The sequence below is a fragment of the Rutilus rutilus genome, assembly GCF_951802725.1.
Source record: "Rutilus rutilus genome assembly, chromosome: 12".
NCBI classification, from domain to species: domain Eukaryota; kingdom Metazoa; phylum Chordata; class Actinopteri; order Cypriniformes; family Leuciscidae; genus Rutilus; species Rutilus rutilus.
In genome coordinates this window covers 29127148-29149207 of record NC_140217.1, presented here as the reverse complement: position 1 = coordinate 29149207, position 22060 = coordinate 29127148, and the positions used below count along the sequence as shown (strand labels likewise).

At 37.7% G+C, this 22060-nt stretch overlaps 2 protein-coding genes across 3 annotated transcripts; both read right to left on the bottom strand.

The window, feature by feature from the left end:
- Window positions 1-298: 298 nt before the first annotated feature.
- On the bottom strand, window positions 299-8485 carry tmem45a (transmembrane protein 45a). Its single transcript, XM_084426708.1, has 6 exons — window positions 8204-8485; window positions 4977-5178; window positions 3249-3461; window positions 2905-3089; window positions 2013-2155; window positions 299-1342 (listed from the first exon to the last, which is right to left on the bottom strand). Exons 2-6 carry the CDS (start codon window positions 5170-5172, stop codon window positions 1246-1248), a joined length of 834 nt encoding a protein of 277 aa, XP_084282834.1. The 5' UTR covers window positions 5173-5178; window positions 8204-8485; the 3' UTR covers window positions 299-1245.
- Window positions 8486-9111: 626 nt separating this feature from the next.
- On the bottom strand, window positions 9112-21689 carry lnp1 (leukemia NUP98 fusion partner 1). 2 transcript variants are annotated; one of them, XM_084426547.1, is made up of 4 exons: window positions 21205-21689; window positions 15693-15929; window positions 11238-11336; window positions 9112-10905 (listed from the first exon to the last, which is right to left on the bottom strand). In XM_084426547.1, exons 1-4 carry the CDS (start codon window positions 21352-21354, stop codon window positions 10753-10755), a joined length of 639 nt encoding a protein of 212 aa, XP_084282673.1. In that variant the 5' UTR covers window positions 21355-21689; the 3' UTR covers window positions 9112-10752. The 2 variants fall into 2 exon arrangements, with proteins under 2 accessions (XP_084282673.1, XP_084282674.1); XM_084426548.1 differs by having other exon boundaries at window positions 15705-15929; window positions 21205-21683.
- Between the last annotated feature and the right edge of the window lie 371 nt (window positions 21690-22060).

Below are 22060 nucleotides of genomic sequence, written 5' to 3'. Positions count from 1 at the left end.
CTCAAGTGCACTAAAAGTAGCTTAGTATATAGAGTATGGATGATGATAGTCAGTGGTTTTTCGTGTTACTGGAACACGTATTGAGAGACACATTTTTTCATTCGTCTATCTATCTATCTATCTATCTATCTATCTATCTATCTATCTATCTATCTATCTATCTATCTATCTATCTATCTATCTATCTATCTTTAGTTGGGTCTTTGAACTATTCAGAAAGAGAAATATATGGAAAAATATGTGAATACCAGCACATGCCAAATACATAGCAATTCATATAAATACAGTCACACATTGTAATAGACTAATAAAATATTTTATTGGAAAAAGTTTTGTTTTTAGAAAATGTATTTATCAAGTCAAATTAAATTAATCAATAAATGCAATACTATAATGTCAAGATTCCACATACAATGGTCATTCCTGTTTTTTTTTCTTCTTCGCCCTTGAAAAGAATACCATGGAACAAACACAAAAGACTAACTGAGGAATAAACGAACACAAAAGACTAACAGAGGAATTGTAATGGCTGTCAAGAATTGTCAAGAAAATACAAAAGTATCATTATTTGATGACTGAAAAGTGACTTAAAACCCCCCAAATCCTAGGGGCATTAAAACATAATTATTTCAGCATGTAGATCATATAGTACCATTAAAAACAATATGATTAAAATATGATATTCCCTTGAGTGACAACATAAAATACTGACAAGGCACACAAAGAAAATACTCAAATTTACACAGTAATGTGTCAAAGAGAAAATTATGTAATGCCAACAAATAGTCTACGTAATGACCCAAGAATAATCAATACATCATATTTGATTGACTTAATCCAAACTTGTATAGAAAAGAATCAAGTTTTAACTAACTTCTCAGGGGTTGGTCCTGAGGTGCAAATCAGAGAAATGAAGTGGAAGTGAGATAATGAAATAAAAAGGAATGATAAGACTGTTGTAACTGGAGTGATCGTACTGGGAACATGCCAGAGATTTAACACTATGGCTCTTGTGATTTACTCAGAGTCACTTGTTCCAATTTGATGAAAAAAATCTTGGGAGGCAAGACTGCCACTGTTTGTCATCTCTCATCTGCTCTTCAGGAAATTAAGACAAAGCTAATATTTAGTGACAATGCCTCGACTGTTACTATCTATCTCTCACTCTCTGTCTCCATATTTATCTTTGGTCTGACGCCCAAATGAATTGGGATGCAGGGTTGAACACGTAAAGATGATAAAGACTCATAAAATCTCGTCTTCAGACTCTACTTCCTTGTCCCTTGGTTTCAAAAGCCCCATTTCCATGGGTGGCATCCTCCTCAGTCTGGAACGCACAGCACTGGAGGGAGAACAATGAAGGTAAATGAAAAGGAATTCAATAAATCTAACATACAGAAAGGAAATTCCATAAAAAATATGATTTCATATGCAATATACATACACTACAAAAGTTTGGGGTCGGTATGTTTTTTTATGCTCACCAAGGCAACATTTATTCAATCAAAAAAACAGAAAAAACAGTAATGTTGTGAAAAATTATTACAATTTAAAATAACTGTTTTCTATTTTAATACATTTAAAAAAGTAATTAATTCCTATAATGGCAAAGATGAATTTTTAGCAGCCATTAATCCAGTCTTCAGTCTAATATGCTGATTTGGTGCTCAAGAAACATTTCTTATTATTGTCAGTGTTGAAAAAGCAGTTGTGCTGCTTAATGTTGTTGTGGAAATGCACATGATATTTTTTTTTTCATCTTTGATGAATAGAAAGATCAAAAGAACAGCATTTATTTAAAAATATAAATCTTTTGTAACATGATACTGTAGATGTATTTATTTGTCACTTTTGATCAGTTTAATGCATCCTTGTTGAATAAAAGTATAAAACTTTTTAAAAAACATTTACAATACTGACCCTAATCTTTTAAAAAGGCATTTTATGTTCCTTTAGATCTAATTTAGGTTTGTGTATTTCATGTTAGAGTAGATAGAATATGTTGTGCTCACCATAGAACAGACCAGTACTGTACAGCTACAGTGAACAATGCAAACGCGAGGTGCCAGCAGTAGCATAATGTGACAAACATAACATTGCCATGGTCTGTCAGATCCCATTTCACTTGACTGGGCGGGTACAGCACGAAGCCAATCTAGAAAAATACAAGAAAAAATAGTTAAACAGTGTTGAGTCAAAGGGGCTGTTTACACCTGGCCACTTCATGCGTTTTCTGTGATCGGATAGCTATCTGATCGTGAAAAGACCTGGTGTCCGATCGCTCAAACCACTTCAGGAGGAGGTCTGGGCCGCATTCCAGACGAAACTGGACAAGTGTAAATGCATCTGGTTGTTGAAACCACATATGTAAATTGTACTCCTCCCAAAAATGCTAATAAAATAAACGTGTGAGAGCGTTATAGGCTATATATAACATTATAGCCAGATATGACGATGCTACTGCAGTCATATCACCGCAGATGAGAAGCTGAGCATCTATTCATCAAGCCAACGCGCAAACTACCGCAAATCAAAGTGAAAGTAAGTCCCAGACGCTTAACACACAATCATCATCATTAATAGTAAAGAAACGAAATGATCTTACCAGGGCTGTTGCCGCTCTCTCTTATTGCGGTGTTTGATTTTGACATTTTAGCTGATGATCAATAAAATGCAGCTCATATCTGTTGCTTTCAGTGACGTGCACTCAATTAAATCTGCATATAGCGCGGGAATTGAAGATCGGATTTAAATCCGTTTTGCAAAAACACATTTATGTGACCAGGTGTAAATGGAATCGTTTTGATAAATCAGATTTAAACAGTGTAAACAGCCCCAAAATGACTTAAATACCCACACATTATGTATGCACTTACGCACGTACACATAGGCACACACACTGACCTGCCAAAACCAGCTGCCCTGCAGTATGGTGAGAGTGGCTCTGAACAGTTCTAGTAGAATATTCCCCCTGTGGAAAACCTCCAGAAGGCAGATGAAAGCTTGTCCAAAGATGGCGTAAAGGAGAAGAGTGTGCACATGGACATCAAGCAGGTCTCTACCATGGAGATGATAAAGGAACAGAAATCCTGCAAGAGGCAGACGTGTACTTTCAATTTTATGTGTTGAATTATCACAAAAACTGAAAATTAGGAATTTCAAGAGTAACAGAGAGTGCTCAATTTAGGTAAAAAATTGCACATTCTCTAACATTAAAAATGCATGAAATCAATTTGAAATCAATATACCCTCATTAAAGAAAGCAAGACCCAACAGCATTCGGTCTAAAGCCAAAGGGGCGATGTCTGTGCTGTGGACAGTGAGAGATATGGCCCCAGCGATGGCAAAGAACAGGTACATGGTGGTGTGCTGCCAGTTCATCAGCTGCTCCCAGTGCTGAGTGGAAGAATCATACAGTTGAAACTTCGGCCCACCTGCTAGAAGCTGCTCTGCTAACATACCTGTGTAAATGGCAGAAGAAAAATAAATATAATAAGCAGCAATTACGGGGCCAAGCACCACAGAGGCAGAATGATGAGCTAGAAATCAAGGCAGAAAATGAGTAAAGACATTTGGAGACAATTTTAAGCAAAATGGTTGAAAGCCCATAAATACAATCACTTGTAATGTGACCTAATTACTTTTGACCAATAGGTGGCACTGACACCAAATTGATCTGGTGTGGTCAATGTTGGGTGACATTTTTTGTGTGAGATTTTTGGTCAAACTGTTCAGAAGTTACAATAAATTTTTTCTTTTTTCATATTTCGTGACCACTAGGTGTCACTGTGCCAAAACTGTACAGGTACCCTGAGGTCATGTTTGTCACAACCATAACTGACACCAAGTCAGAATATGCTAAAGCGTTGCAGAGATATAGTCTCTCGTCCATTTTGGCATGCTCTTTGTTAAATTCGCTTGCACACTATTCAAGAACAGTTTGACAAATCAACTTGATTTCCGCGTTTTTTGTCGCCGTGGTCCGAAGAGTATGAAGTGATGAAGATGAAAAGATATTAGCATCAACGTAAGTGAAATTTTGGGAAGTTGGTGGTGCTAGAGGGATTGGGTTAGAGACTCCAAAATTGCTGTGGTTAATATTCAGACTGTCCACTATCTATGTGCCAAATTTCACAACTTTTTACCATACGGTTCTATGGGCTGCCATAGACTTCAAGAGCGAAAGGAAGAAGAAGAAGAAGAAGAAGAAGAAGAAGAAGAAGAAGAAGAAGAACCAGAACAACAACAACAACAACAACAACAACAACAACAAAAACAACGGATACAATAGGTGCCTTCGCACCTTCGGTGCTTGGCCCCTAATAAACATGCTTTCATAAGATTGCTCATGGGGGAGCAAGTTAAGTAAAATAAGACAAAACAAGCATTAAAATAAGCTAACACAAACTAAAAATCAAGATATTTCTTTTTTTGTATTTTGTCTTTGAAGAATCAGGGTTCCCACTGCTTGAAAACCCTGAATATATGAGGAAGCCATTTTATAAAAGTGTGATATTTAGACCTGGAGAAAAATTATTAATATAAATTAATAACTCCATGGACAGTTTTATTAATTTTATGAATATAAATTTTTCCAGTAAGCCAAGCTGTAAAATATTTGACTGGCTAGAAGTAGTAGAAAATATTTGTACAAATCTTTATCCTTCATCCTTATCTAGTACACATACAACTGGAAAAGTCATGGAGCCTTCAAATATTGTTGCTGACAGTGCTTGGAGTCAAAAAGGTTGAGAATCACTGGGTTTATTGTAAAACCTATAATTTAACAGATTTTTTTATTTATTTTTTACACCATTCAGTCAAGTTAATAACCCTATATAGCAAAAAAGAAAGGTTCTTAAAACCAAATTTATTTCTTTGCTGAACTTAAGGTGATTTAAATACACATTTGACAACATTTATTTGTCTACATCTATAATGAAACCACACATTATATGTGCATGGCGGCAACTCACCAATAATAGAAAATGATAAAATGACAGCTCCTTCTATGATTTCTATGCGGCGTTGTGTAGCTCGAGATGCAAGTCTGCCCGCACCAGCACTTTTGTTCCTGCGGGTGGCGTACAAAAAGGTCTGCTTCGCGGCCCACCACAGACCAGTGATCAGGAAGAAACTTCCAGGCAATGCATGGCCTTTAAAACTTCCCATGATTTCCTGGAAATAAGAATAACAATTTTATTTATTAATAATAAAGAAATAAAACCCTACAAAACCAAAATAGCTCATAATGATAATAAGTATATATATATATATTAAGACAAAATGAGAGACTTCGTATTGATATGCCACACTTTTTCATCCTCAGGACTGGCATATCAATACAAGATCTCACATTTTTACAGGTGTGAAAACAGTTTCTTTCTGGCACTGATTTTGTGGTAACATTTTGCATTTACAATAATGTCTCATTAGTTAATGTATTAACTAACATTAACTAACATTGAACAAAACATTTGTTACAGTATTTATTAATCTTTGTTAATGTTAGTCAAAAATACAGCAGTGCATTGTTCATGTTAGTTCACAGTGCATTAACTAATGTTAACAAACAAAACTTTTGTTTTTTTAATAATGCATTAGTAAATGTTCAAATTAACATTAATTTAGATGAATTAATGCTGTAAAAGTCTTGTTCATTCTTAATTCATCTTAACTAAAGTAGTTATGTAGTTATACTAATGTTAACTAAACCTTATTGTAAAGTAAAAACAGATTTTGTTACGCCAGGATGTCATATAAATGTATTGCCTTCATGAACAAACAATTCCACACACTATATATTTAGCAATGAGTTCTATTAAACAGCAATGTGAGGATAGATCATTTTTTTAAAGCCCAAAACCAAGCCAAATCACAAAGTCTACACTGTTAATCTTGGAAGTATAAAACTACAAAAAGCAGGGTAAATGGCAAGTTGATTTGTACTTGACTGAAAGTTAATTTTGTGTTTAACATTTAACTTTAACGATCAATAACGTCAACTATTTTAGTTTTTATCAGTGAAAATAATCAAAGCAGTACATAAGGAAATTATAGAAATGGCATGTTCCTCCTTTTCTCTCGTAGAGGATGATTTCTGAGTAATATTTAATCAACAGGCTGATCAGTACTTTGCCTCAATATCATTCAGGTCCCATGACAATCAAAAGGAAGGTGGTCATCACTGCCATTATCAGATGTGTGAGTGTCTAATCAGAGTGTGTCCATGAGACCAAGACCATTTATTAGATAAAAGACTATGGCAAGCCGTTTTAGCTTAAATTGTTCCAGCGTTACTCGTCGTAATTGCATTTTTACTAGTAAGAATTCAATTAGAGAGCTCTACAATTCAATTCTTACTAGTAGCAATTACAATTAGAGAGCTCTCTAATTCAGTTATAACTAGTAAGAATTACATTTACAGAGCTCTCTAATTCAATTCTTACTAGTAAAAATTCCAATTAGAGAGCTCTACAAATGAATTTTTACTAGTCATATGTCTCCATTGACTTCCATTCATTTTTAATTACGGAGCTCTACAATTCAATTGTTACTAGTAAAAAAACGAATTAAAGATATGTATAATTGCAAAGCTCTGTAATTAAATTAAAGAGCTCTGCAATTGCATTCTTACTAGTAACAACTGAATTAGAGAGCTCTCTAATTGGAATTGTTATAGTAATAATTGAATTAAAGAGCTCTGCAATTGCATTCTTACTAGTAACAATTCAATTGTAGAGCTCCGTAATTAAAAATGAATGGAAGTCAATGGAGACATTATTAGCCTGGTTCTACCATACTCTCGTACATTTCATTTGTACAGAGAGTCTGGCCTCTCTCCATTGACAAGCGTTAACTTCCTGAAGTTTAAAACTATTGGATCTGACCAGAGTCACTCTGGATCTGCCATAACCAATTGCTAAAGTTTGGTCGTGACGTATGTCAACTCAAACTAGCGCACGATCTCAACGTCATCGTTCTCAGCCACTCCCTCTGTTCGCTGATTGGACCGGTTAAAAATTGATCGGAGAAAACCAAAGAATACACCACAATTCCAGACGGAGTTACTGAAGGAAAATGAAATTGAGCGGAAGTACGTAGGAGGGCGGAGCCAGGCTATGGAGACATATGACTAGTAAAAATTCATTTGTAGAGCTCTCTAATTGGAATTGTTACTAGTAAGAATTGAATTAGAGAGCTCTGTAATTGTAATTCTTACTAGTAATAATTGAATTAGAGAGCTCTCTAATTGTAATTGCTACTAGTAAGAATTGAATTGTAGAGCTCTCTAATTGATTTCTTACTAGTAAAAATGCAATTACGACGAGTAACGCTGGAACAATTTAAGCTAAAACGGCTTGCCATAAAAGTCTCCTGTTTACAACTGCTTTCAGAAAGAAATCTGAATTCAAACACGTGAAAAGGAGACTATGCAATTATACTGCATAGACTTTATGCATCCGCAATACATATTTCAACAGAGGGTCTCAAATGTTGTTCTTAAAATTACATTTCTGTCATCATTTTCTCACCCTCATGTTGTTCCAAACCAACTATCCTTTTGAGAGTAAGGAAATAAATTCATACAGACATGAGGGTGAGAACATTTTTATTTTATTATGCACTATATGACAATAAAAAACAAGGCAATGAGTAGAATCTCTGCAGCTTTGATCTAAACACTGTTTTTCAGGATGCTCTGCTGTTACCATAGAGACAAACTAAAGCTTTGAGAGTCTCTCCAGTGAAGAGGCCGATCCTTTCATGTATTTATGACAACATAAGAACGGCATTATTTGGAATTGTACATAAAAACAAAGTCTAGCAAAAATAGAAAACAAAATAGAAGCCGCAGTGCACTTTTAGGCTACACACACACACACACACACACACACAAAATAGGATCTAAAAATACATGGCATAATAGCTTATCCAGCAGGTTTCACGAAAAGATGACAAAAACAAATAGGCTTTTTAAAATAGTTTAAAACCTTACCTGAAAATCGATTCAGTACACCGTAATGGCTTTAACAACTTTACCTATAATGTTTATTGGATAAAGGTCTCTGTGATTTCACTTTTTAATGGGCTTAAGAGAAAAAGCCTTCTGGGTCCGTTATTTCATTAAGAAACAAAAGTGGAAATAATAACTTCATTTAGGCACAGTAAGTGGTCTGAAATATGATTTAAGAGGTCTTACCTTATCGATTGACCAAATAATTAGGATAGTCTTGAAAAAAATAAGAAGGAACCTCACAGTCGACGTTTTTCTCGAGTGTCTGCATTTGATGCTGTAACAGTTCACTAAAAATCTTCAAACATCCTCACACGGTAAATTTTAGTCCCTCTTGACCATCATTACTTTTTTTCCATCAGAAATTCACGTATCGACTTCTTTTCCACTTTTCCAGCTGTTTCGCAACCAGATTTGTGGGGTTTATCTTTTACAGAGCGTCTTCCTAAGGGAACCTCCCATTCCATCAACGATTCGTTCATGAAACCACTAAACGTCATTGTTTTCGGATTTGATTGGTTAGTTCACCTGTCAATCAACACTTGGTCTCTTTTCCACGTGTGCATTTTTTCTCAGACCGAAATTTGAGTCCAGTGGTTTAAGAAACTAAAAGTAGGCTAGTTATTAAAAATGTATAAGTGTATTATTATTATTTTGCTATGTTTTTACGGTTTTTACATATTTTGAAACCCTTGACAAATCAAATATTGTGAATAGACAGACCACAATTCTCGGTAAAATGTGGTAGCCTACTTTGCAAGAAAATATAATAGGCTACGCTTGCTAAACACTAACGTTTTACTAATGCTTTGGTACAAAAGTTGAATAATATTTTGCTGACATACTGTTTTATAAGAACAGTATTCACAGAGTTTAATTGGGTTTTTACAGTTATTGTTTCTTTTATAATTGTACAGTAGGGCGGGACATATAGCCTACGTGCACAAAGCCACGGCCCTCGGGGAAACGGAGAGAAGAACATCATCTCATCTGTATATTCATTATTTATTTCACAGTTTATAACGTGGCACTCACTTACATAGAAATTGAATGCATATAAACTAAATAACATCCTACCAAATCTATAAATTCAATCTGTTTTGTAAAAACAAAGTAATGACACATACGAAACAATAATGTCAAAATAACAGCACTATATAAAAACTTTGCAACAATATAGGCTAGGTATTTCTTAATTTGTGTTAATTCTTAAATTTTAAATATTTAATTAAAAGTATGGTTGTACAAACAACATATTCTACATCTTTGGAGCTTATATTTACATTTCTGATCATCAGAAACATCACAATACATTGGACAGAGTCTGCCTTTGAATTTGGCGTGTACGTTAATGGGTAATGCAGATGTGCATTTTGTGCAAAACACAAAAGTGGAGAGATGGAAAAAGTGAAAACAAAAAGGTCATACATTTAGCATCCACAGTTTTCAGCCTAGTCAAATATGTCCTCATGACACCACAGAGGAAAATAAGCAAGAAAGACAGAAAAGGAGGGTAAGGAATGTAGAGCTGAGGCTTGAGAGTCATATAAAGATGCACATCCAATACTCATATATCTTAGACAGCGTGTGCAAGTAACAGACCATATAATCATGCAGGATTGCTACACACTGCACTCGCCTGTACTTAATTTAAGTCTTAAACCCATGCCTCCACCCAGAGATGATGGTCTTGTTTTGTTTTTATTTACATATAAACACACTAAATCAGTGGACCAGCAGGCAGACATGGAAAGTGAAGAAATATGGACATGGTCAGGGAAACTGGACAGGAGCAGAGGACCAGTAGGGGCTCAAACATGGTCACATGAACTCGACAGGTGGGACATGACTGTCTCTGCCAAAGCCAACGGTTCTTTATTGTGGAAAAAGGTTCTCCAGAATATTAAAATATTCTTCACACTGAACAAATAAAAAGGTTCTTCCATGGCATCACTGAAGAAACCCATTGAAACCTTTAGTTTTAATTAAATGCTTAGAATATTTTGTTGTTGTTGATTTTTTGACAAATATACAGTACATTACTAAAACAAATAGACTGGTAGTGTGTGACATAAATGCTAAAGAAAACAATGTTAAATGAAATGTTTATTCTCTGTTTATAAGTTTATTCTCCACCAAAGAAAATACTTTTTTTATATATAAATCTTTACCCATAACATTTTCTATGACTGAGCAGTTTACAAGAGCCATAACGGAGGCATGATGGAACCTGCATGACAACTGCATGCATGAAAAACTGATCTGTTGACCCTTGAGGGGCAAAACCGTGGCCCGCCATTGATTTCCATTACAGTGGTGAGATTAGCCACCAGCTTATTTCCAGCATGTGCATTTAACAAGCTACTGTATCTTCACAACTGCAACTCCTGACCTGCAAATTCAGGATACCAGTTTCAGCATCCACAATTCATCCAGTCTAGCACCAAAATAACCCTAATCGTTTATATTCACAGCTTAGTTTTCAAAACAGCTGTATATTATTCACTGAAAAACATTGTAATATTTGAATGTAAATGACTTGGAATTTGAAAAAAAAAAAAGGTATCTAATTCTTTGCTTTGTCCTCCAAACGAGAGATCACAAGGTTAATTTTTAAGCAAAAGTACTGTGGAGATAAACACAAACAAAAATTGACAATTTCAAATGAACATGATTTTTGATAATACACTGAGTTGAACTACTGTTGGTACCATGGTATATTTCACTGGAAACAATCAACGCTGTCTGCGTAAAGACAGTTGACGACGGGGCAAGCGATATTCCTCTTGTCCAGGGCAGAACGGTGTCTCCTTCCCTCGTTCACACGCAGGTGCAGAACTCCCACTACGTGGACGTGGATGCTGCTCTGGCCATTTTGCCTGCCCAGTCTACAACCAGAGACAGAATATTCAGTGTCACAGCTGATACAAGAGCAGCAAGTAACAAGATAAACATGCATGCAAGGAGGAATTTTGAAAACGTTCATTTGGTGTCACGCGTAAACCTCTATATCCATTAACCCACCGCTTCAATTAACATGGGGTGTCTGGACTCCACACACTAATGAGGTTACACTTTGAACCTCACCTGTATGTTGAGGAGGAGGGAATAATGCGAGATAATGATCAAGCGCTATGGGTGTGCTGTACAAATGTTGATGGGATGGATTTGGCGCTGTTAGCAGGCAACAGAGGAGAGAATTGATGCAGGATGTGTTTACCTTTTTATGAGAATGATGGCTGCAGTGAAGCTCTTGGATGCCACCCCTTCCTTTCCGTAGTTCTTCATGGCAAACAAGAGATATGCTATCTGCATTACCCTACAAATAAAGCAGCCAAAATCATCTTAAAATATAATTATTATAGGGCATTGATGCACTTTGTCTAATACATGTATATAACTGTACTGTATTGCAGAATACACTAACACTATACCGTTAAAAAAAATTGATGCTGGTAAGATTTTTGATCAAAAACAGTAAAAAGAGTTATAATGTACAATCTAAAATAACTATTTTGTATCTGAATATATTTTTAAAATGTAATTTATTTCTGGCAAAGCTGAATTTTGAATAGCCATTACTCCAGTCTTCAGTCTCACATGATCCTTCAGAAATCTTTATAATATGCTGAATATGAGAAACATCTCTTCTTATGTTCAAAATATTTTGCTGCTTAATATGTTTGTGGAAACCGTGATACTTTCTTTTTCAGGATTCTTTGATGAATAGAAAGTTCAAAAGAACAGGATTTATTTGAGATAGAAATATTTTGTAACACTATAAATGTGTGTCTGTCACTTTTGATGAATTAAATGCACAAAAATCTTACTGACTCCAAACTTTTAAACAGTACAGTTAAGTATATTAGGCTATATAAGCCAAAGAATAAAGACATTCGCTTTTACAAACAGGGGAACTGGGTGTTATAGGGATAACTTACTTTAATAAATAAATGAAAGCTGCACTGAAAAAATGTTGCTGCAATTATTTATATATCAACAAAAAATTTAACTAAAATATCCAACTTCACTAAACTAATGTTAACTTAATATTTTAAGTCAAGCACAAACACATACTTTTTTAAGTTGAAACAACATCCAGCAGTATTATTTTTTTTACAATGTGTATGTCATTGTTGTGTTGTCACCCAGATCCTTTTCCTATTTAGCACCAAAACTTTGGAACAATCTTCCTAAATTGTCCGGGAAGCAGACACACTCTGTCAGTTCAAAGCTAGACTAAAAACACATCTCTTTGACCTAGCATACACATAACACATTACAGACTTCTATTCAATGTTAGGCTGCATAGATTAGGTCAGCCGGAACCGGGAACACGTCCCATAAATCCTGATGTACTCGTTACATCATAAGAAGAATGGCGTCTACGCTAATATTAGTCTCTCTGTTTATCCCGAGGTTTACCGCAGTCCGCCGGATCCAGGCCGTATCCAGATCTGATGAAAACGCAGTCCTGATGTGTCAACTAGTCTCCCCTGTGAAGACCTCCCTTCCCTCCCTTCCCTCCCTTTACCTCTCTACAGATAAAGCGTTGTCGGGGATACTTCCGGTTCGCATGGCAACGCAGAAGCAATAAAAATTCTGTATTATAAATTTTAAGGCCAGACAAGTAGTTTGTTGAGGGTTGGGTTTGTAGGGAAGGACTGCGTACATATATTCAAACGCGCATACCTAAAGACTAAACTCGTAATATGCATGTGCACACCATCAGCGTTCTCACAGGTTCACGTTTTTAAAGTTTGCGCAGAGAGAACTTAAGAGTTTTCTGTTAAACCGGTGTTGTGTTAGCGGCCCCTAAGTTAATAACTAATGATTGTTGCGATGGAAGTGAATCAATCAAAACTAACTTTAGCTGGACAATAATTTTATTCTAGAGCTGCTAAAAAACCAAAACAATCTCTCTTACTTTAATTTCCTATTACCACTGTAAAAAGTGCTATATAAATGAATATGACTTGACTTGACTTGACAGCCAGAGCAGAGTCTGCAAAGCGTCATGAGAGACAGCGTTAAATTGCCTCATGTCTCAAACACATAACTTTACAATAATAATGAACATAAACAACTTAGAGCTCTGACTTGTACCACCTGAATGCTGCAGATTCATTTTGGTGCTGATAGTGTCGCCATAGAAACGCATGAATGCGTGAAAATCTCCTGGTAGGAATTGTAAAAGGGGGCTGCTGTCTGTGGTCTCAGTGACCTGTAGACTGTTTGTCTACAGGTTTGTCTACAGACTGTTTGTCTCAGACATAAGGCTGCATCCCAGTGAGGCTGTGTCCTAGTCCAGTCCTTCGGAGTCCACCTCACTATTAAAGGCTAGAATGAAATGCTACAGTAAGTGCGCATGGCTTCATCACATACGTTCCCGCCCCCACGGTCACGGCATGAAAATACTATTAAAACTTCATTTTAGAAAGATACTTTGTATTAAAACATCTTTATATCAACTGGCCTTCTATTAATGTAATACAGTGAATGACTCGTCTGTGGTTTCCCAGTGGCTTCATTTAATTAATTTACAACAAAACAAAAGAGGACATTCATCACAGATAAAATGTATGTTACCTGTATAAAACATTATTTTTGTCTTACATTTCATAATGAACTCAGAAAAGCTCAGTGTCGACTCATTTTCCATCAGTTATTTTTTTTGTGAATTGGAATGTGTACAAAGGATTGTGGGTGATTGAAGGCTGCAAAGGATACACTTGATGCATCCTTCAAAATGAGCCGAATGAAGGATGCAAAATGAAGATTGCCTTCCTAGGATCCTTTAAATTGAAACATCCTTTGACAGAGTTTGATGACGTGGCATGAGATATGCAGCCTTCAGAGGATGAATTGAGATGAATTCAATCTTCTGATTGAGAAGATTGACAGGCAGGTATGGACTGAATGCAAATTTTGGATGTATGTACATTTTTTTATATTTAGACCACTTCTATTAATGATTGCTATCGGGATGTGAAGAGAGTTTCAATCTGCCTTAATGTCACGTTTCTTTTTGTGTGTGGACTTTCTGTTTATATTTTTGATCAGTTCCTGTGTTCATTTGTTCTGTTTCCCGCCACTCCTTTGTTTCTATGGTTACTGTCATTATGAGTTCATTTGTCCCAGCTATGTCTGATTAATTATCTTGTTTCTGTTTACTATTTAAGATGCACCCTTGCTTTCAGTATTTGTTGGGTCTCTGTTGTGTTAGTGTGTGTTTTCTCTGCCTGTCAGCGTGTTCCAGAGAGTTATTATTAAAGTTTGAGTTTGCAGCTTTAATTGGTGTCTTCAGTCTGTTCCTGAGATAACCACACTGTGACAGAAGACTGGACCATTAAAATGGATATAGCAGTGCAGTTCGCTGCTTTGGCACGAAAGGGTCTCAACTTTGTAGATTACTCCGTGGAGTTCTGCTGTCTTGCCATCCTCTATCCCAATGATGACGAGACCCTCAGAACTCTATTGGATCCGGGCCAACTACTACCACCCAGTTGAACTCCCAGACAACTGAGGACTTCCCTGGAGGAACGCCATTCCAAGTGTCTGGAAGACATGTACCCCTGATCCAGAAAACAGCAGACTCCAGAGCCTCATTCTGTTATGGCCGCCATTCCGAGTCTTGCCCCGTCATGGCCACCATGGAACCCTCTGCCAAGATGGCGGCCGTGCCAGAGTCTCCAGTCTCCAGTCCCCGTCCAGGGCCCAGAGTGGCCTTCAGTCTCGAGCTCAGCCCAGAGGTGGCTCCAGTCCCTGAGTCCTCTCAAGCCCAGAAACCCATAGCTCTCCCCAGGAAAATTTTAGGGAGGGGACTATACGTCCCTGGCCATAGTGGCCGAGCCTGGCTACATTGGCAAGGCCAATCCGCCCTGGTCTCCCGAGCTGCCGGCTCCACCCTGAGCTGCCGGCTCCACCCTGAGCTGCCGGCTCCACCCTGAGCTGCCGGCTCCACCCTGGTCTCCCGAGCTGCCGGCTCCACCCTGAGCTGCCGGCTCCACCCTGAGCTGCCGGCTCCACCCTGAGCTGCCGGCTCCACCCTGAGCTGCCGGCTCCACCCTGAGCTGCTGGCTCCACCCTGAGCTGCCGGCTCCACCCTGGTCTCCCGAGCTGCCGGCTCCACCCTGGTGCCCTGAACTGCCGGTGCTAATCCTAGGGTCGGTTAACCCTAAGCTGCCCCTGGACAGCCTCCAGGGCTCCCACCCAAGTCTGTGGCGTGAGGATGCACCTTTTGGGGAGTAATGTCACGATTCAGTTTGGGTGTGGACTTTCTGTTTGTATTTTTGATCAGTTCCAGTGTTCATTTGTTTCCAACCACTCCTTTGTTTCTATGGTCACTGTCATTAGTTCATTTGTCCCAGCTGTGTCTGATTAATTTTCTTGTTTCTGATTGCTATTTAAGATGCACCCTTGCTTTCAGTCTTTGGTCTCTGTTGCGTTAATGTGTGTTTTCCCTGCCTGTCAGCTTGTTCCAGAGAGTTATTAAAGTTTAAGTAAACATTGCATCTTTAATCTCAGTCTTCAGTCTGTTCCTGAGATAACCACACTGTGACACTTAGTGGTTTGGACCTTGTTTTGGTGGGTATGCTGTTTTAACATTAAGTATGACATTTTCAAAACCTTTTTGGTCCATTGTATGTGACATATGATCTGGCCTCTTACCCACCATTGATATCACCTTCTGGTTGTGGAAACGCAGCCTCTTCTCTAAGCACTCGGAGAGCTCTGGAATGGTGGTGATGTGACATTCAGGTCCCCCTACTTTGGTCCGGCTGTTTTCGTCTGAAGACACACGGCGGGCACGAGGGTGAGAGCGCACCTCCTTCTCCTCACGGCTCTTTAGGTGGGCAGGGGCCATGTTGTTAGCATGGAGATGGTTCAACTGCATGGCTTCTAGCTGAGACTTTTCAGTACAGAAACCAAGACAGAAAGAAAGGGAGAAAAACCATGACATATGAATGGGATAGGAAGTGATAAGCTACATATTCAAATAATCAGAAACTTTAAAAGCTAATTTAGTAATGCTTTCATTAATGATTTTTGTTTGCACATTTTGAAGTGGTATGTGTGTGTGTATATTATTAGACAATGTGCAGAAGGTTAACATATATTGCATGAACATGGGCTTAAATGTAATAAATATTGCAAGCACACAGGCTGCCTTAAATTTAGTACAATCAACTTGTATGTTAAGGTCATTTTAACTTATAAAAAACTTATTTTGAGTTACAGCAATGTACAACATTGTTATAACTTATTGATAATATATTTTTTTTACAGTGATTACATTTAAATTCAGAACAAAATTTAGATGCAAATCCAGATGTAAATGATGTCCACTCTTAGTTTTTATAAAAGTTAGCGGGAATAAATTACATTTATGAAATGACAAACCACGCTGCACAAAGTGCCATATCAAGTACAAGTCGGCCTCAAATTTATTTTCTTTATGTAACATTTATTTGACTGTTTACGTAAATTAGGATATTTAAATCTAACTACATGCAGGAAAAAGTGAAGTATATTCCACTCACTGTAAAAAAAAATTACATCCCCAAGTCAAAAATTTCAAGTGACCGATAACATCGACATTTTTCAATTAGTCTGACGTATTATTTCTCATTGAGCCAATGTTAACAGACTATTGCAACAAGAATTTCACTTGGGCCAATTGAAAATTTTTGATGTTATCGGTCACTTGAAATTTTTGATTCGGGAGGGTTAGAATTTTTTTACAGTGACTTAAATAATAGGTTCTGGTTTAAATCTATCTGGCTCACCTGCAAAACATGTGTTCTTTTTAGAATACTTTGCTGTCATTGCAGATCATTAATTTTCATCTGTTTTTATTTTAAATTAGCAGTAATCCAGGCAGCCATCACACATTTTCTTTTAACATTCTTCTCTCCCGACTTTTTGGTATAAACACAGTCTTGATGTACATTGTTAAGGAGGCTGTGAGGCATGAGAAAGAGCGTGTGATCCACTGATTTGCAGTGTTGGGCAAGTTACTTCGAAACTGTAATGCGTTATTTATTACTTATTACTGTCATTTCAAAGTAATTCGTTACATTACAATATTACTGTATTTAAAATGTAAGGCATTACACTACTATTGCATTACTTTTAAGTTACTCTCAAATAACTGCAAATATGGATTTGGAAATCTAAATGTAGCTTATGATGCTCAATTAGCTCATTACACATCCAGTAGAAGGTGATGTGGTATCCGACTGAGCTTGGACCCATAAGAAATTTTACTATGATGTACTATAGTACATACCATGGTATACCATAGTAGTACCATGGTATTCCATAGTAGTACTATGGTAGTACCATGGTACCTTACATATAACCATGGTACTATATAGTACTTCAGATATTATCATGGTACCATGGTACATTGCATGGTACTGTAGATGTTACTATGGTACATAGTATGGTACCTCAGATTTACCGTGGTACCTACCATGGTACATACCATAGTACCTATAGATATAACTATGGTACATACTTTATAGTACTTCAGATATTATCATGGTACCATGATAATATCTGAAGAACTATACTGTACAGTATGTTACTATGGTACATAGTATGGTACCTCAGATTTACCATGGTACATGCCCTAGTACCTCAGATATAACCATGGTACATTCTGCCGTACATATTACCATGGTACATACTTCCTCAGATATAACCTTGGTACCTCAAATATTACCATGGTACTTTGCATGGACGCATGGTACAGAAATCTTTTTACTTTAAGCCCGGGGTAAACTTTAGGGTTAAACTTTAGCAAAAATAAAAATAACTAAGCCAAATATTTTTATTTTATTTTAATTATTATTGTGAGTGACTGCAGTAGTGTGGGCATAGGCCATTTGGTCTATGAACGAGTCATAGATCTCCAAAATCAGTTTTAAATGTATAATGTAATATTAATGAGATTTTTATTTAAGTAATGTTCTAATTCTAGATGTTTGTAAATGCTGCATGATTTTGACGTGGTTTAATCAATGGCCGTGCGCGTGAACTTTGAACATTCATGTCGCTTTCAAACCCATACTGTCTATTTTTCAAACACTGGAGCGGCCGCGGCGCAGAGTTGCCATGGAAACGGAGTGAAACATTTTGCGCGGACGTTTCTCCTCTGCTGATCTCGCGGTGATTTTGGCGAATTTGCATGAAGGAAAAAAAAACGACCACTTTATTCCAGGTTAACTGCTTGTAACGCGCGTTACTGACATTTGTACCGAGTAAAATATTACATTTTTCCCCCCTGTAATGCCTTACATTACCGCGTTACAGCAAAAAGCAATGCATTACAGTAATTAATTACTTTTGTAACGCGTTACTCCCAACACTGCTGATTTGTGGGGGAAGAGAACAAATTTCTGCTGGGTCCCCACCTCTAATCAGAGCACACTTTCCTGTTTTCACAGAGGTTCTCTTCCAAAACCAATTATGCAATATTTTGTCCAGCTTTGTTTTCAAGATCGACTGCATGTCAAAACACAGTGAAAATCCTGCCATAAGCCATAATCACACAAAAATAGTCCCCAATTGGACTTCTAGACTGGACTTTGTCAATGGATTCCCTTGCTCCCAGAAGCATTAAAGAAATAAGGTGTGAGGCTGCATTACAGTGATTTTACCATGATTAGGGTTGCTCTTATTTTATTCATTGTAAAATCACTAGCTTACCGGTACTCCTTTTAAAAAATGGCACCAACAACACTATGATAAAATACACCAGTATAATGATTCTAAACAATAGAATTTTTATAATTATGTATAAAAAAAATCATTAGTATAAAAATAAAGTTAATCATTATAAATAATATTACATTTGTGTGTTTTGTATTATTTTTATACTATACATTTATAATTATAAAATATGTATAGTTTATGTTAATTATATTATATTATATTATATTATATTATATTATATTATATTATATTATATTATATTATATTATATTATATTATATTATATTATATTATATTATATTATATACCTTATTTTTAATGTAAGAGCGGGCACGGCCATACTGTATGTAAATTGAATGTGTTCGGCTTCCGGTCTCATTCATTTCCAGTTCCTTTTAGCTGTACAAAACAGCTGCTTAATATTGGAAATTATTATTTTTCATCATATTATTCTAATGTATTGTTGTAATTACAAACACACTGGTTATATATATATATATAACCATTGTGTTTGTAATTACGACAATACATTATATATAATATTATATAATATATAATATATAATATATATATATATATATATATATATATATATATATATATATATATATATATATATATATATTAATTGATCAGCGAGCGGCGCTCAAGCAGTTTCAGTATTCTGAGCCTATAGCATCTGGGCAGACAATACTGATTTTTTAGACCGAAAGCAGCTTAGCCTGCAAGGCGGGAACCTCTAGGTTATAAAACCTTATAAATGTAGACGGGGAGGCCCAGCCTGCCGCCATACAGATATCTTGCAAGGCAATCCCACTAGACCAAGCCCACGACGAGGCCATGCCTCTTGTGGAGTGCGCTCTGACACCTAACGGGCACTGCAGGCCCTTAGAAGTGTAAGCCAGCGCTATAGCATCAACTATCCACCTGGATAGACTCTGTTTCGACACAGCTAGTCCCTTAGAACGTCTGTTGAACGAAACAAAGAGCTGCTCCGTCTGTCTGAAGACAGACGAGCGAGACACATAAGCCCTTAATGCCCTGACCGGGCAAAGGAAGCTGGCGTCCTTCTCCTCGTTAGAGACCGGCAGGGCCGACAGGGAAATCACCTGAGCCCTAAACGGTGTGTTGAGGGATTTAGGAACGTACCAGTGCCTTGGTTTGAGTATGACTTTCAAGTCATTTGGCCCAAATTCCATACATGTCGTGCTCACTGAGAGCGCTTGCAAGTCCCCTATATGCTTTACTGAAGCGAGAGCCAGAAGAAACACTGTCTTGAAAGACAAGTGTTTGATGTCTATTGATTGGATTGGCTCGAATGGGGCACCTTTCATGGCTTCCAAAACCGTAGAAAGGTCCCACATGGGAACTGAGGGAGGTTTGGGAGGATTCAGCCTCTTAGCTCCTCTAAGGACGCGAATGACCAGATCGTTCCTTCCAAGTGACTGGCCGAGCGCCGGTTTAGTAAACGCTGCTATGGCCGCCACGTAAACCTTGAACGTGGAAGGGGTTCTGCCCTCATCCAGTAGCTCTTGCAGGAAGGAGAGAACCTCCGTCACCCCACAGTCTGGGGGTGATATGCCACGAGCTGTGCACCAGCTAGAGAACACAGACCATTTCGAGGGCCCTAGCCTGCATGATCGTGTTTAACACTCCCACCGGGAGGTTAGCGGGTACCCGTTGATGGCCCACGCATGTAGGGACCAAAGCTCTGGGCGAGGATGCCAGATCGAGCCCTTGGCCTGAGAGAGGAGGTCCCTCCTCACTGGTATCGGCCATGGGGCAGTGCTTGTCAGCTGCATCAGAACCGGGAACCAAGCCTGGTTCTTCCAGAACGGAGCCACAAGTAGCACTGAGCATCCGGTTTCCCTGATTCGCTCTAATACCTGGGGGTATATACATGTATATATGCATATATTTATATATAATATTATTATTATTATATATATATATATATATATTTTTTTTTTATTGTAGTAACATGCACAATTAGATTTGTTATTCTGTGTTGACTGTAGTTACTGTGTTTGTCCAATGTATTTGAATTGACAAAATAAAAATAAAAATATCTCAAAATTTGGAAGTAAAACCCCCCAAAAAGCCAATGCAAAAAGAAACAAAATATAATGAGCTGAGAATTTATACAGTGGCTAATGGATCATGAGTCTTGCACGTTCACATAAAGTACCTTATTGCAAAATAACATGGATGTTGTATTATAAAAATAAGTTAAATTAAATAACATTCAATAATATTCAACAATATTCCCACCAAGAGATATAGTTCATAATCCTAACAGTTGGCTCATTTTACAATGACTTTGAACATTTCAAATCAGAATTTAAAGTTAAAACTATCCATTTTATACCAAAAATCCAATGTGGGAATTGTTTAGTAACATAGGCTTCATTCATGAGCAATCCCATTCCCTTAACATGATTCCACATGTGTGATCACTACCTTACCACGCAGGGCAAAGAGGCACGGCGGTCAACTCTGTTTCGGGAGGGCCTCCTGAAGCTCCTCTTTCTTTCTTTGTCGTGCTCCTCCCCGTGCCCCCAGTAACTGCTCATCCACTTGGTGAAGTTCCCATCATCGTCCTCCTCATTGTCCATAAGAATGGCGGGAAGCAGCCGAAGAGACAGCGTGAGAGCTGGTGTGTGGAGCTCTCTGTGAGGCTCCTGTCTCCTGGAAAGAAAAAACGGAGCAGGGTGCAGCCGGCGTAATAAGATGATCCAGCTGTGTCAGACGTGGCTGCTTTTCCTGCTGCTGCTGATGTTGTCCTGGAGCTTCTCAGGAACTCTTTCGTTGAAGGCAATGTGCGGTCCAGACTCCAGACTGTAGACGATAGGCTGGGCTTGGCTTTGTGGTTGGTTGAAATTAGATTCCTCCAGTTAGGTGCTCACAGTGTGTGGGTGTAATTGCTCTGAGCCGACCCCAAAATATGCATGCACAGCTTTTTGTCGAAGTCTTTAAATAAGTGAATCCTCTGTAATCTATTTAACATGAGAGAGGGAGGGGACTATAGTATAAGGGCGGGAGAGAGGTAAAGCTAGGGAGAGAGTGAGATGGACAGAAACAGAGAAAGAGAGAGAGAGAGAGAGAGAGAGAGAGAGAGAGAGAGAGAGGATGGTGTTTTTTGGGTTGGTGCTCTGCTTTTAATCTTTCCATTACAGAGCAATGGGCCTGAGGGTGGGATGGTGGGAGTTAGTCCCACACACTCTGCAACTCCAATTCTCCCATACTTTCCACTCAATGAGCACATCAAACCTGTCAATAATTATGGACTGCAGCAGGCGAGAACCAACATGTGTTACGAGA

Coding starts and splice junctions, on each gene's coding strand:
- tmem45a (XM_084426708.1), bottom strand. CDS start 5,172: ATGGGAAGTTTTAAAGGCCATGCATTGCCTGGAAGTTTCTTCCTGATC. Junction 2,156..2,904: donor AGGGCAGCTGGTTTTGGCAG/GTCAGTGTGTGT, acceptor GTATTTTTCTAG/ATTGGCTTCGTGCTGTACCC. Junction 1,343..2,012: donor CAGTACTGGTCTGTTCTATG/GTGAGCACAACA, acceptor TTCTCCCTCCAG/TGCTGTGCGTTCCAGACTGA.
- lnp1 (XM_084426547.1), bottom strand. CDS start 21,354: ATGGACAATGAGGAGGACGATGATGGGAACTTCACCAAGTGGATGAGC. Junction 15,930..21,204: donor GTGCCTCTTTGCCCTGCGTG/GTAAGGTAGTGA, acceptor TGTACTGAAAAG/TCTCAGCTAGAAGCCATGCA. Junction 10,906..11,237: donor GCCATCATTCTCATAAAAAG/GTAAACACATCC, acceptor CTCTGGTTGTAG/ACTGGGCAGGCAAAATGGCC.